This window comes from Callithrix jacchus, chromosome 22 (assembly GCF_049354715.1).
Source record: "Callithrix jacchus isolate 240 chromosome 22, calJac240_pri, whole genome shotgun sequence".
Classification (NCBI taxonomy): Eukaryota; Metazoa; Chordata; class Mammalia; order Primates; family Cebidae; genus Callithrix; species Callithrix jacchus.
Window position 1 is genome coordinate 29,981,020 of NC_133523.1, and position 13,384 is coordinate 29,994,403.

Sequence of the window (13,384 nt, forward strand, 5' to 3'; positions counted from 1 at the left end):
AGAGTAGCTGGAAATACAGGTGTGAGCCACCACACTTGGCTAATTTTTTGTAGTTTTAGTAGAGACTGAGTTTCACTATATTGGCCAGGCTTGTCTTGAACTCCTGACCTCAGGCGATCCACTCACCTCAGCGTCCCAAAGTGCTGGGATTACAGGGTGTGAGCCACCACACCTGGCCTGGAAGACATTGCTAGATTCTGCATAGCCTTTTTGGCCAGTAGGAAAGGAAAGCACCATCTGCTTGCAGCTCTGTCCCCAGCATGGCCAGTTTCCACCTGGTGTCTGTGGAACTGTGGGGGAGTTTCCCATGGATGCTGTGAATGGCAAGGGTGTCCGTCCCACTCAGGGGACATGTTGCAAAGTCCTTTCATCTTTCGGAGCTGAGTGAGAGTCCCAGGACCATATAGTTCTCGGATTTTGCTACCAGAGACAAGCAAAGGGCTAATATTGACCTCTATTTACGACTTCAGTGAACATGGCAGTGACCACTCTCTCCCCCTCTCTCTCCCATTGATTTGAGGATGCGGTGGATGGTTCTGTGGTTCGCAATTTTGAGCCCAGGCCCAAAGCTCCTGTTGTAGAGTGCAGCATAACAGCCGACAGCAGCAGGTGACCTTTCCCTGTCTTACACTGGGAAGAGGGAGGGCGAGCAGGCAGGCCATGTATAGGCATGACTGTGACGTTTCTGTTTTTGTTTTAAGTCATAGACATGGGGTCTCGCCATGTGGTCTAAGCTGGTCTTGAACCTGTGGCCTCAAGCAATTCTCCTCCTGCCTTGGCATCCCAAAGTGTTGGCATTACAGGCATGAACCGCCACTCCTGGGCTTTTTTAATTTTAATTTTTTATTTAGACAGGATCTTGCTCTATTGCAAGATTGGAATGTGGTGGTGCAAACACGGCTCACTGCAGCCTCGAACTCCTGGGCTCAGTGATCCTCCTGCCTCAGCCTCCTGAGTAGCTGGGATTGCAGGTGTGCACCACCATACTTGGCTAATTTTTGTAGAGATAGGGTTTTGCCATATTGTCCAAGCTGGTTTCAAACTCCTAGGCTCAAACAGTCCTGCCTTGGCCTCCCAAAGTGCTGGGATTACAGGCGTGAGCTGCTGTGCTAGGCCTGTTTTGTTTTTGAGCTAGGATCTTGCTTTGTCACCCAGGCTGGAGTGCAGTGGTGCAATCATAGCTTACTGCAGCCTTCAACTCTGGGGCTCAAATGAACCTCCTGCCTTGGCCTCCCAAATGCTATGATTGTAGGCACGAGCCACCACCCCCACCAGGAATTTGTTTTAAAATTGATTTACTTTAACCCTGAACAGGAGCTATAACATAGTTAGTAGAAAACTGGCATAAGAATGTAAGTTTCATGGGAATTTATCTTTTTTTTTTTTTGAGATGGAGTTCCGCTGTGTTGCCCAGGCTGTAGTGCAGGGATGCAATCTTGGCTCACTGAAAACTCTACCTCCTGAGTTCAAGTGATTCTCCTGCCTCAGTCTCCTGGGTAGCTGGGACTACAGGTGCACATCACCAAGCCTTGCTAATTTTTGTATTTTTAGTAGAGAAGGGGTTTCCCCATGTTGGCTAGGCTCTTCTTGAACTCCTGACTGCAGGTGATCAGCCTGCCTCGGCCTCCCAAAGTACTGGGATTACAGGCATGAGTCACCATGCCTGCCTGGGAATTTGTCTTATATAGAGGACAAACTTTACACACAGGAACATGCCGTGTAAGAAGACAAGGATACATTTATGTTTTTTGTACAAGAAAACATTTCAGAACAAAATAAGTAGTCTCTTGAACTATATTCCTGTGAAAAGACAGATATGTGAGCAGAGAGGAAAGTGATTTATTTTTCTGGGTATAGAGATCCCTTTAGAAGAGGAAAACAGTTGGGAGGCTGAGGCGGGTGGATCACCTGTGGTCAGGAGTTTGAGATCAGCCCGATCAACAAGGAGAAACCCTATCTCTACTAAAAATACAAAATTAGCTGGGCGTGGTGGCACATGTAATCTCAGTTACATGGGAGGCTGAGGCAGGAGAATCGCTTAAACCCAGGAGGCAGAGGATGCAGTGAACCGAGATTGCACCATTGCACTCCAAGCTGGGCAACAAGAGCAAAACTCTGTCTCAAAAAAACAAAAACAAAAGAAGAGGAAAATGGAAGAAATAATACTTTGAAAACCCTTGATACAAAGGAGCATGTGTGGGTGGCTGAAGAGCAAGGGGATGACGATGCTGTGGTTCCTCCTGTGTTAGGTTCCATTTTCTTTTGAGATGGTGTGTCTGCTGCCCCCAACTGGAGTGCAGTGGTACGATCTTGGTTCACTATAACCTCCGCCTCCCGGTTTAAGAGATTCTTGTGCCTTGGCCTCCCAAGTAGCTGGGATTACAGGTGCCCATCACCACGCCTGGCTAATTTTTGTATTTTTAGTAGAGACGGGGTTTCACCATGTTGGCCAGGCTGGTCTCGAACTCCTGACTTCAGGTGTTCTGCCCACCTCAGCCTCCCAAAGTGCTGGGATTACCCAGGTGTGAGCCACTGTGCTCTACTGGTTCTCTCTAGTTTCAATGAGAATCGAATGGTCCCTAGGGTGGGTGATAGAACAGTCTTTTAAATATGATTGTTTTATTTGTAATCTTGGCCCTAAATTAGAAAAAGGAAAAAAAGTCTTCATAGAAGTCACAGGCAGGCAAGGGGTGGTGGCTCATTCTTGTAATCCCAGTGCTTTGGTGGGGCTGAGGTGAGAGGGGCACTTGAGGCCAGGAGTTTGAGACCAGCCTGGACTATACAGTAGGACTCTGGTCTCTAAAAAAAATTAAAAATAACCAGCTATGACGATGAGTGCCCATAGTCCCAGCTATTTGGGAGGCTGAGGCAGTAGGATCACTTGGGCCCAGAAGCTCAGGGTTGCACCACTGGACTGCAGCCTGGATGACAGAGTGACACCCTGTCTCAAAAAAGAAAAGGAAAGGAGGGGAGGGGAGGAGAAGGGAGAGGAGAATGGTAAGGACCACAGTCTTAATTGTCTCTGTTGTAAAGAATCAATGTTTATCTGGTCGGGTGTGGTGGCTCACACCTGTAATCCCCAGCACTCTGGGGGCCGAGGCAGGTGAATCATTGAGGTCAGAAGTTTGGGACCAGCCTGGCCAAAATGGTGAAACCCTGTCTCTACTAAAAATACAAAAATTAACTGGGCGTTGTAGCAGGCTCCTGTAATCCCGGTTACTGGGGAGGCTGAGGCAGGAGGATCACTTGAACTTGGGAGGTGGAGGTTGCAGTGAGCTGGGATCAAACCATTGCACTCTAGCCTGGGCGACAGAGGGATGTCAAACTCCTAAAAAAAAAAAAAGAAAAAAGAAAAGAACCAATGTTTGTCATTTTATTTTCAGAGTCCTTGCTGCCTCCTATGATAAGACAGTGAGGGCCTGGGACCTGGAGACAGGGAAGCTGCTGGTATGTATGCCTGCCCAGCGCTGGGGCCCAGGGGCTTGGCCCAGCCTTAGGCAGCTTGGGTTGGCCCCAGGGTCGAGGGAGGTGACAAAAGCTCCAGTCTTCTAGGAATGAAGGGTGTTGCTGGGGATGGAAAGTGCTGGTGTAACCTGCACCCCACAGCAGCCATTGCTTGCAGAAAGTCCAGAGGATGCAGGGGTTGGAGGATGGGCGCTGGGGGAGGAAGACTCCTGGAGGAGGCAGATGGAACGAAGGCTTCTGCTTGAAAGCCTTCTGCTTCTTCATTCACAGAATGAAGCCAAATCAGGGTGGGGTGTGGGGGCTGGTATTCCAGGCTCCCCTGTAAGATGTTTGGATATGAATAGGCAGGAAGTGGGGCTGAGGCCATGGGAGAAACGCTTTGGGCCCTCAAGAACCAGGGTTCTGGCCCTTACCAGTCTGTTCTCTTTCTCTCTTGGAGGGGGCCACTGTCCGTCCATCCCACAGGCCAAGACTCCCACCCAGCCCTGCTCCCCCTCCAGGTAGCCACAGCCCTGCTCAGGGGCCTCCTCCAGGTCTCCTGCCTCAACCCTACCATCCGTCCCTCCCTCTCAGCTCCTGCAGGCCTTTCCTCTCCCTTCCTCCTTCCTTTCCTTGAAAAACAACCTTTCTTGTTAGTGCAAAGGCCAATTCATATTCATTGTAAACATTTTTATAAAGACAAGATAGGCCAAGTTTTTATTTGATGATGATGATTTTTAGAGTTGGGGTCTTGCAATCTCTGTCACCCAGGCTGAAGTGCAGTGGCGCCATCATTGCTCACTGCAGCCTCAAACTCCTGGGCTCAGATGATCCTCCTGCCTTAGCCTCCCAAGTAGCTGGGACTACAGGTGAGCACCACCACACCTTGCTAATTTTTTTTTTTGAGACGGAGTCTCACTCTTGTTACCCAGGCTAGAGTACAGTGGCACGACCTCGGCTCACCGCAACCTCAACCTCCTGGGTTCAAGCAATTCTCCTGCCTCAGCCTCCTGCATAGCTGGAATTACAGGCATTCACCACCATGCCTGGCTAAGTTTTTGTATTTTTAGTAGAGACGGGGTTTCTCCATGTTGGTCAGGCTGGTCTCAAACTCCCACCTCAGATGATCCACCCACCTCGACCTCCCAAAGTGCTGGGATTACAGGTGTGAGCCACCGTACCCAGGCTTACCTGTCTAATTTTTTACTTTTGTAGAGCTGGAGACCTTGCATGTTGCCCAGGCAGGTCTCAGCTTCCCAGTCTCAAGCGATCCTCCAGCCTTGGCTTCCCAAAGCACTGGGATTACAGGTGCGACACACCACACCTGGCCTAAAACAACTTTTTGATTGTTGCTCCATTTCAGTGGAAGGTCAGGTATGACACCTTCATCGTGTCCTGTAAGTTTTCTCCTGATGGTAAATACGTGGTCTCGGGCTTCGACGTGGATCACGGAATCTGCATCATAGACGCTGAGAACATCAGCACCGTTTCCGTTGTCAAAGGTGAGGGTGTGTGGGCTCCCTGTCTCTTCAGTCCGCCCCAGGAATAGCCGCTTGTCACTGACAGTGACCTTCCATTGCTTTATTTGGTGAAACTGTAATGGTATGAAGCACGTCCTTGAAGCTGGGACACTAGGCTGGGGGTGGTGGCTGGGATGACACCTGTAATCCCAGCACTTTGGGAGGTTGCTTGAGCCCAGGAGTTTGAGACCAGCCTGGGCAACAGGGTGAAACCCTGTCCCTACTGAAAACAATGAAAAAACTAGCTGGGTGTGATGGCGTGCACCTGTAGTCCCAGCTGCTTGGGAGGCTGAAGTGGGAGGATCATTTGATCCCGGAGGTGGAGGCTGTAATGAGCTGAGATAGAGCCACTGGACTCCGGCCTGGAAGACAGGGTGAGGTTCCATCTCAAAAATAAATCAATCAATAAACAAAAAACACACCAAAACAGATCCTCTTCAGTTAATGCTTTTCCCTTCATTCAGTCTTGTGCTTTTAACAAATGATGCAATGTTCATTTCCAACCTCATGTGGTCATTAAGCCTAATCTTTTATTGAGCGGAGCCTTGGCCTTCTTAACATTTTTACCGTTTTTTTTTTTTTTTTTTTTGTAGAGACAGGGTCTGGCTATGTTCCTAGGCTGATGTCAAACTCCTGGACTCAAGCAATCCTCCTCGCTCAGCCTCCCAAAGTGAGGCATTATAGGCAGAAGCCCCTTCACCCGGCCTACCTGTATTTTTTTTTTTTTTTTTTTGAGTTGGAATCTCACTCTGTCGCCCAGGTTGGAGTGAAGTGGTGTGACCTTGGCTCATTGCAACCTCCACCTCCCCAGTTCAAGAGATTCTCCTGCCTCAGCCTCCTGAGTAGCTGGGATTACAGGAGCCTGCCACTATGTCCAGCTAATTTTTGTATTTTTAGTAGAGACAGGGTTTCACCATGTTGAGCAGGCTGGTCTTGAGCTCCTTACCTCAGGTGATCTGCCCACCTTGGTCTCCCAAAATGCTGGGATTACAGGCTTGAGCTACTGTGCCCAGCTTATTTTTAAAATGTAGAAATAGTAATTGTCATATGACAGTTTCCTGATTGGGACATTGTGTGAGGGTGATGCCACATGTTCCCAAGGGGGCTGCTGGGTGAAGGACAGGGGGGATCTCTCTGTTATTCTTACATCTGCATGTGAGTTTACAGTTATCTTAAAATTAAAGTTTAAAAAATGTAATTGGCCGGGAGTGGTGACTCAAGCCTGTAATCCCAGCACTTTGGGAGGCCGAGGCGGGTGGATCACGAAGTCAAGAGATTGAGACCATCCTGGTCAACATGGTGAAACCCCGTCTCTACTAAAAATACAAAATATTAGCTGGGCATGGTGGCACGTGCCTGTAATCCCAGCTACTGAGGAGGCTGAAGCAGGAGAATTGCCTGAACCCAGGAGGCGGAGGTTGCGGTGAGCCGAGATCACGCCATTGCACTCCAGCCTGGGTAACAAGAGTGAAACTCCATCTCAGAAAAAAAAAAAAAAAATGTAATCATTGTAAAGACATTCATTATCGGCCAGGCACAGTGGCTCACGCCATGCAATCCCAGAACTTTGGGAGGCTGATGCGGGTGGATCACCTGAGCAGAAAAGTTTGAGACCAGCCTGGCCAACATGGTGAAACCCTGTCTCTCCTAAAAATACAAAAATTAGCCAAGTGTGCTGGTGGGTGCCTATAATCCCAGCTCTGGGAGGCTGAGGCAGGAGAATTGCTTGAACCCGGGAGGCAGTGGTTGCAGTGAGCCAAGATCGAGCCATTGCGCTCCAGCCCAGGTGACAGAGCAAGACCCTGTCTCAAAAATGAAATTAAAAAAAATTCATTATGTAAGGAAAAAAGCAAAAGGCTGTTGTGTCAGTCCTGTCTCCTCCCCAGAGGTACGTTTTATGAACTATACATTGCGGGGCAGCCTTCCTGAACCCTGTGTGTACCTGTGTGTACTGTACGTGTATTTGCACACACAGCATTGCTTCTCATATGTGCTTTGTGTTTCTTTTTCTCAATGTGGCACTATGCAATGTGCACTGCCCCACAGCTCCCCTAATAGCCCCCAATATCCCACTTCACTCTACCTCCAGCCCAGCATGGGGAAGGCATGATCTCGATTCCCTTCCCATGTTCTGCAGATCATCACACAAGGTCCATCACGTCATGCTGCTTTGACCCCGACAGCCAGAAGGTGGCTTCTGTCTCACTGGACAGGTGCATCAAGATCTGGGATGTTACATCCCAGGCCACGCTGCTCACCATCACCAAGTGAGTTGGGCCACAGGAAGCCAAAAGGGAGCTGGGCAGGGCATTCCCATGCATTCCCTCTTGGATTCCACACAAGCCGGAGTCAATGTGGACACGTCTGTAGCTTGGTCTTGGGTGCTAGGAGAAGGCTAGGGGCGGGCAGGCCGGGGGAGCCATCAGCTGTGACCTGTGGGCTGGGCTGGACCTCATATATGTGAGCCACTAGTGGAAACCTTTGTGCAGACAAGCCCACAGAATGTGAACTTCCAGCATTTCCTGTAAAATGGGAAGGTCTAGCTGGGCATGTGGCTCATGGCTATAATCCAAGAGCTTTGGGAGGCCAAAGTGGGAGGATCACTTCAGGCCAGGAGTTCAAGACTGGCCTGGACAATGTCACGAGACCCCATCTCCACAAAAGATTTAAAAATTAGCTGGGTGTGGTGTCATACACCTGTAGTCCCAGCTACTCAGGAGGCTGAGGCTGGAGGATTGCTTGAGTCCAGGAGTTAGAGGCTGCTGTGAGCTCTGATTGCACCACTGCACTCCAGCCTGGACAATGAAGTAAGACCCTGTCTCGAAAATTAAATTAATAAATAAAATGAATTAAGTGGTTTTGGAGATATTACATTACCATTTAAAAAATTTTGGTAATATCTATATGACATAAACTTGACATTTTAACCATTTTGAAGTGTGCAGTTCACTGCATTCATTACATTGACAGTGTTGTGCAACCGTCATCACTATCTAGTTCCAGAACGGTTTCATCATCTCAGGCAGAAGCTCTCTACCCATTAGGCAGTAACTCCCCACTCCCCGCGCCCCCAGCCCGGAGCAACCTTTAGTTTGTCTGTATCCTCAAGGTTCATCTGTGTTGTAGCCTGCATCAGAACTTCATTCCTTTTTTTTTTTTTTTGGAGAGGTAATCTCGCTGTGTCGCCCAGGCTAGAGTGCAGTGGCGCCATCTGAGCTCACTGCAACCTCCACCTCCTGGGTTCAAGTGATTCTCCTGCCTCAGCCTCCTGAGCACCTGGGGTTACAGGCATATGCCACCATACCTGGTTAATTTTTGTATTTTTTGTAGAGACTGGGTTTCACCATGTTAGCCAGGCTGGTTTTGAACTCCTGACCTCAGGTGATCCACCTGCCTTGGTCTCCCACAGTCTTGGGATTAAGAACTTCATTCCTTTTGATGACTGAACAGTATTGCATCGTGGGTGTATACACCACATTTTGTTCATCTGTTTATCTGTTGATGAACTCTGACGTTGTTTCAGTTATTGTGAAAATGCTGCTATGGACACATGTACACATAACTTTGAGTTCCTGCTTTCAATTCTTTATATTTTATGTTATTATTATTATTTTTGAGACAGAGTCTTTCTCTGTTGCCCAGGCGGGAGTGCAGTGGCATGATCATAGCTCACTGCAGCCTCAGATTCCTGGGCTCGAGTGATCCTCCTGCCTCCTGAGTAGCTGAGACTATAGGCACACACCACCATGCCCGGCCAATTTTTAAATTTTTTGCAGAGATGGGGTCTCATTATGTTTCCTAGGCTAGTCCTGAACTGCTGAGCTCAAGTGATACTCTCACTTTGGCTTCCCGAAGTGCTGGGATGGCACGTGTGAACCACTGCACCTGGCCTGCTTTTAACTCCTTATGCTGTATACCCAGGAGTAGAATTGTTGGATCATATGGTAATACTGTGCTTAGCATTTTCAGGAATGGGGACCTTGCTTTTAAATTTTGCACTAAGACCTGAAAATGATATAGCTGGTCTCGCTAGAGGATTTAAAAAATTCATAATCTCAACTGATTTTGAAGCTTGCAAAGGGTATACCTTAAGTACTTTTCATAACTTTTAGCTTCAATTGGCAAACATGATTCAGAAAATTCAAGAGAAGGCCGGCGTGGTGGCTCAAGTCTGTAATCCCAGCACTTTGGGAGGCACTGGCGGGCAGATCACTTGAAGTCAGGAGTTTGAGTCCAGCCTGGATAATATGGTGAAACCCCATCTCTACTAAAAATACAAAAACTAGCCTGGCATGGTGGCGGGCGCCTGTGATCCCAGCTACTCCAGAGCCTGAGGTGGGAGGATTGCTTGAACCCATGTGGCGGAGGTTGCAGTGAGCTGAGATTGCACCACTGCACTACAGCCTGGGCGACAGAGCAAGACTCTATGTCAAAAAAAAAAAAGAGAGAAATCCTCTCTTGGGTTGGGCATGGTGGCTCACACCTGTAATCCCAGCACTTTGGGAGGCCGAAGCAGGTGGATCACCTGAGGTCGGGAGTTTGAGACCAGTCTGACCAACATGGAGAAACCCCGTCTCTACTAAAAATACAGAATTAGCCGGACATGGTGGCACACGCCTGTAATCCCAGCTACTGGGGAGGCTGAGGCAGGAGAATTGCTTGAACTCGGGAGGTGGAGGTTATGGTGAGTTGAGATTGCGCCATTGCCCTCCAGCCTGGGCAACAAGAGCAAAACTCTGAAACTCTGTCTCAAAAAGAAAGAAAGAAAGAAATCCACTCTCATTCATATTGCTTTTCTCCTCTAGGTAAAGAAGTCATTTCTCTCTTGCTGCTGCTCTCAAGATAGTTTTGTTGTCCTTAGTTTTCCAAAGTGCAATTATGTGTCTGGGTGTAGATTTCTTTGGATTTATCCTGTTAGGTTTTACTCAGATTCTTGAAGCTGTAGGTTTATATATTTTGCCAAATTTTGTAAAATTTCAGCCATTTTTAAAAATCACTTTTTTTTTCTTTTTTTTTTTTTGAGACGGAGTTTCGCTCTTGTTACCCAGGCTGGAGTGCAATGGCGCGATCTCGGCTCACCGCAACCTCCGCCTCCTGGGTTCAGGCAATTCTCCTGCCTCAGCCTCCTGAGTAGCTGGGATTACAGGCACGCGCCACCATGTCCAGCTAATTTTTTGTATTTTCTGTAGAGACGGGGTTTCACCATGTTGACCAGGATGGTCTTGATCTCTTGACCTCGTGATCCACCCGCCTCGGCCTCCCAAAGTGCTGGGATTACAGGCTTGAGCCACCGCGCCTGGCCCAAAAATCACTTTTTTTTAAACAGAGTTTTGCGCTTGTTGCCCAGGCTGGAGTGCAATGGCGCAATCTCAGCTCACTGCACTTCCCTTCTCCCAGGTGCAAGCAATTCTCCTACCTCAGCCTCCGGAGTAGCTGGGATTACAGGCACGTGCCACCACGCCCGGAACTTTTGTATTTTTAGTAGAGACCGTCCTCCCTCTTTTCTTTTGCCTTCAATCATATGGTTTGTAGTTTATTTATTTATTTAGAGACTGAGTCTAGCTCTATTGCTCAGTTTGGAGTATGGTAGTGTGATCTCAGCTCATCGAAGCCTCTGCCTCCCAGGTACAATGATTCTCCTGCCTCAGCCTCCTGAGTAGCTGGGATTACAAGCACATGCCACCATGCCTGGCTAATTTTTGTATTTTTGGTAGAGACAGTGTTTCACCATGTTGTCCAGGCTGGTCTCGAATTCCTAACTTCGGGTGATCCACCAGCCTCAGTCTCCCACAGTGCTGGGATTATAGGCGGGAGCCACTGCTCCTGGCCTGTAGTTTAGTTTAGTTTTTGGTTGCTGGCTTTTTAGCTCCTAGTACAGGAGATATGACACAAAAAGGAAACCAGGTACCCATGGTGGGTGTTGCTTGGGTGTCAAGACCCCTAACTGTTCTGCCTCTTTCCTGCACCCTTCAGAGTCTTATGTTTGCTTTATAAACAATGTTGGCCCGTGCGGTGTCTCAAGCCTGTAATCCCAGTACTATTCTAGGAAGCCAAGGCAGGTGGATCGCTGGAGCCCAGGAGTTTGGGAGCAGTCTTGGTAACATGGTAAAACACTGTCTCGCCATGTTTTGAGAAATGCTGGCAGCGTGACAGTCTGAGCAATTCATATCTGGACCATGGTAGGCAGTGATCCAAGGCATGATGGACGTGAGCTCCTGGGAGATGCTGACCCCTGCTTAGGTGTGTCTTCAGGTCCTCCTGGGGCAAAGTGCTAACGTGTGCACCCCACCATCTGTGTTTCAGGGCGCATTCCAATGCAATCTCAAACTGCTGTTTTACCTTCAGTGGCCACTTCCTGTGTACAAGCTCCTGGGATAAAAACTTAAAAATATGGAACGTCCACACAGGGGAGTTTCGAAACCGTGGAGCCTGTGTGACCCTGATGCAGGGCCATGAAGGTTCCGTCAGCTCCTGTCACTTTGCCAGAGACAGTGAGTAATTAACACACAGAAGGACTCCACTCCTGTGGGAATGCTGGGCAGAGTTCTTCATGTTCCATTCAAATGGACTCTCAGTGCAGACAGAGAGCTGATTTCCAGTGATGCTGACAGGGAGGGGGGATTTTTCCCTACGAGAACAAAAAAGTCAAGAGGGAAGACCATAGGCACGAGTTTATAGTGGCAGAAACTCAGCTCAATGTGGCTTAGACAACCAAATAAATTAACTCCTGTAATGGAGAAGTCCAAGAGCAGGTCTGACATCAGGTATGGATGGGACAAGAGAGTCAACGCTGCTGGGAACCCAGCTCTTCACTCTCTTAACCTAGCTTCCCTCTGGGTCAGCCTTTACGCAGAAGGCGGCAAAGATGGCTGGGTGTGATGGCTCACGCCTGTAGTCCCGACGCTTTGGGAGGCCGAGGTGGGAGGATTGCTTGAAGTCAGGAGTTCAACAGCAGCCCAGGCAACATAGTAAGACCCCGTCTCTACAAAAAGTTTAAAAATTATCTGAGTGTGGTGGTACACACCTGTAGTCTCAGCTATTCAAGAGGCCGAGGCTGCAGTGAGCTATAATTGTGCTACTGTACTCCAGCCTGGGCAACAGAGTGAGACTCTATGTCGAAAAAGCCAAAAAAAAAGGTCTGGTACAATGGCTCACGCCTGTAATCCCAGCACTTTGGGAGCTTGAAGGGTGGGAGGATCACCTGAAGTAAGGAGTTTAAGATCAGCCTAGCCAACGTGGTGAAACCCCATCTCTACTAAAAAATACAAAAATTAGTCAGGTGTGCTGGTGGGCACCTATAAACCCAGCTACTCAGGAGGCTGAGGCAGGAGAATCACTTGAACCTGGTAGGCAGAGGCTGCAGTGAGCTTAGATTACACCACTGCACTCCAGCCTGGGTGACAGAGTGACTCTGTCTCTTAAAAAAAAAAAAAATATACACACACACACACACACACACACACACACACATCCTACCTCTGATTTTATATATAATAAAAATATATATTAAAATATATTGGCCGGGCACGGTGGCTCACGCCTGTAATCCCAGCACTTTGGGAGGCTGAGACGGGTGGATCACGAGGTCAAGAGATTGAGACCATCCTGGCCAACATGGTGAAACCCTGTTTCTACACAAAATATAAAAGTTAGCTGGGCATGGTGGCGCATGGCTGTAGTCCCAGCTACTGGGAGGCTAAGGCAGGAGGATTGCTTGAACCTGGGAGGCAGAGGTTGCAGTGAACCAAGATCGCACCACTGCACTCCAGCCTGGCAACAGAGCAAGACTCCGTCTCAAAAAAAAAAAAAAAAAAAAAAAAAGAGAATCATATACAGTCAATCATGATTATTCCAGATTCTGTGTTTGTGAATTCACCTGCTTGCTGCTCTCTATTTGTAAACCTAAAGTCAACATTCACGGCACTTTCAAGGTCACTCACAGGCATAAAGAGCAGCAAAAACTGTAAGTCACCTCCCAGCTGAGGGTGGACAAGGCAACGTTCCGTCTTCTTGTTTTACCTCTCACATGGTAAAGTGTCCTTTTTGTGGTCTGTATAGGGCCACCATTTTTTGTTTGTTCATTTGTTTACTCCCTCTGTTGCCCAGGCTGGGGTGCAGTGGTGCAATCTCGGCTACTGAAACCACTGCCTTTTGGCTTCAAATGATTCTCCTGCCCCAGCCTTCCAAGTAGCTGGGATTACAGGTGTGCACTACCACCCTCATCTAATTGTTGTATTTTTCATAGAGATGAGGTTTTGCCATGTTGGTCAGGAAACCTTTGGGAGCATGGCAACCTTGTTGGTCAGCCTCCCAAAGTGCTGGGATTACAGACATGAGCCACCATGCCCCACCTTTGTTTTGCTTTTTGTTAATGATTTAGCTGTGTAAAATGGCTCCTTTGGCTGTGTGCAGTGGCTCAC

At 48.3% G+C, this 13,384-nt stretch overlaps 1 protein-coding gene across 5 annotated transcripts in view; it reads left to right on the forward strand.

Moving 5' to 3' along the window:
* WDR88 (WD repeat domain 88) overlaps nt 1-13,384 on the forward strand; it is a 33,954-nt gene that overhangs the window by 8,070 nt on the left and 12,500 nt on the right. For all 5 annotated transcript variants that reach the window (XR_008478763.2, XM_008987697.5, XM_035283826.3 and 2 more), the window contains 5 exons: nt 521-609; nt 3,384-3,447; nt 4,808-4,946; nt 7,102-7,231; nt 11,268-11,455. Coding sequence is in view for 4 of the 5 variants with exons in the window: in XM_008987697.5 (XP_008985945.4) it covers nt 521-609; nt 3,384-3,447; nt 4,808-4,946; nt 7,102-7,231; nt 11,268-11,455 (610 nt within the window). In the remaining variant the exon portion in view is untranslated. The remainder of the gene's footprint in view (nt 1-520; nt 610-3,383; nt 3,448-4,807; nt 4,947-7,101; nt 7,232-11,267; nt 11,456-13,384) is intronic.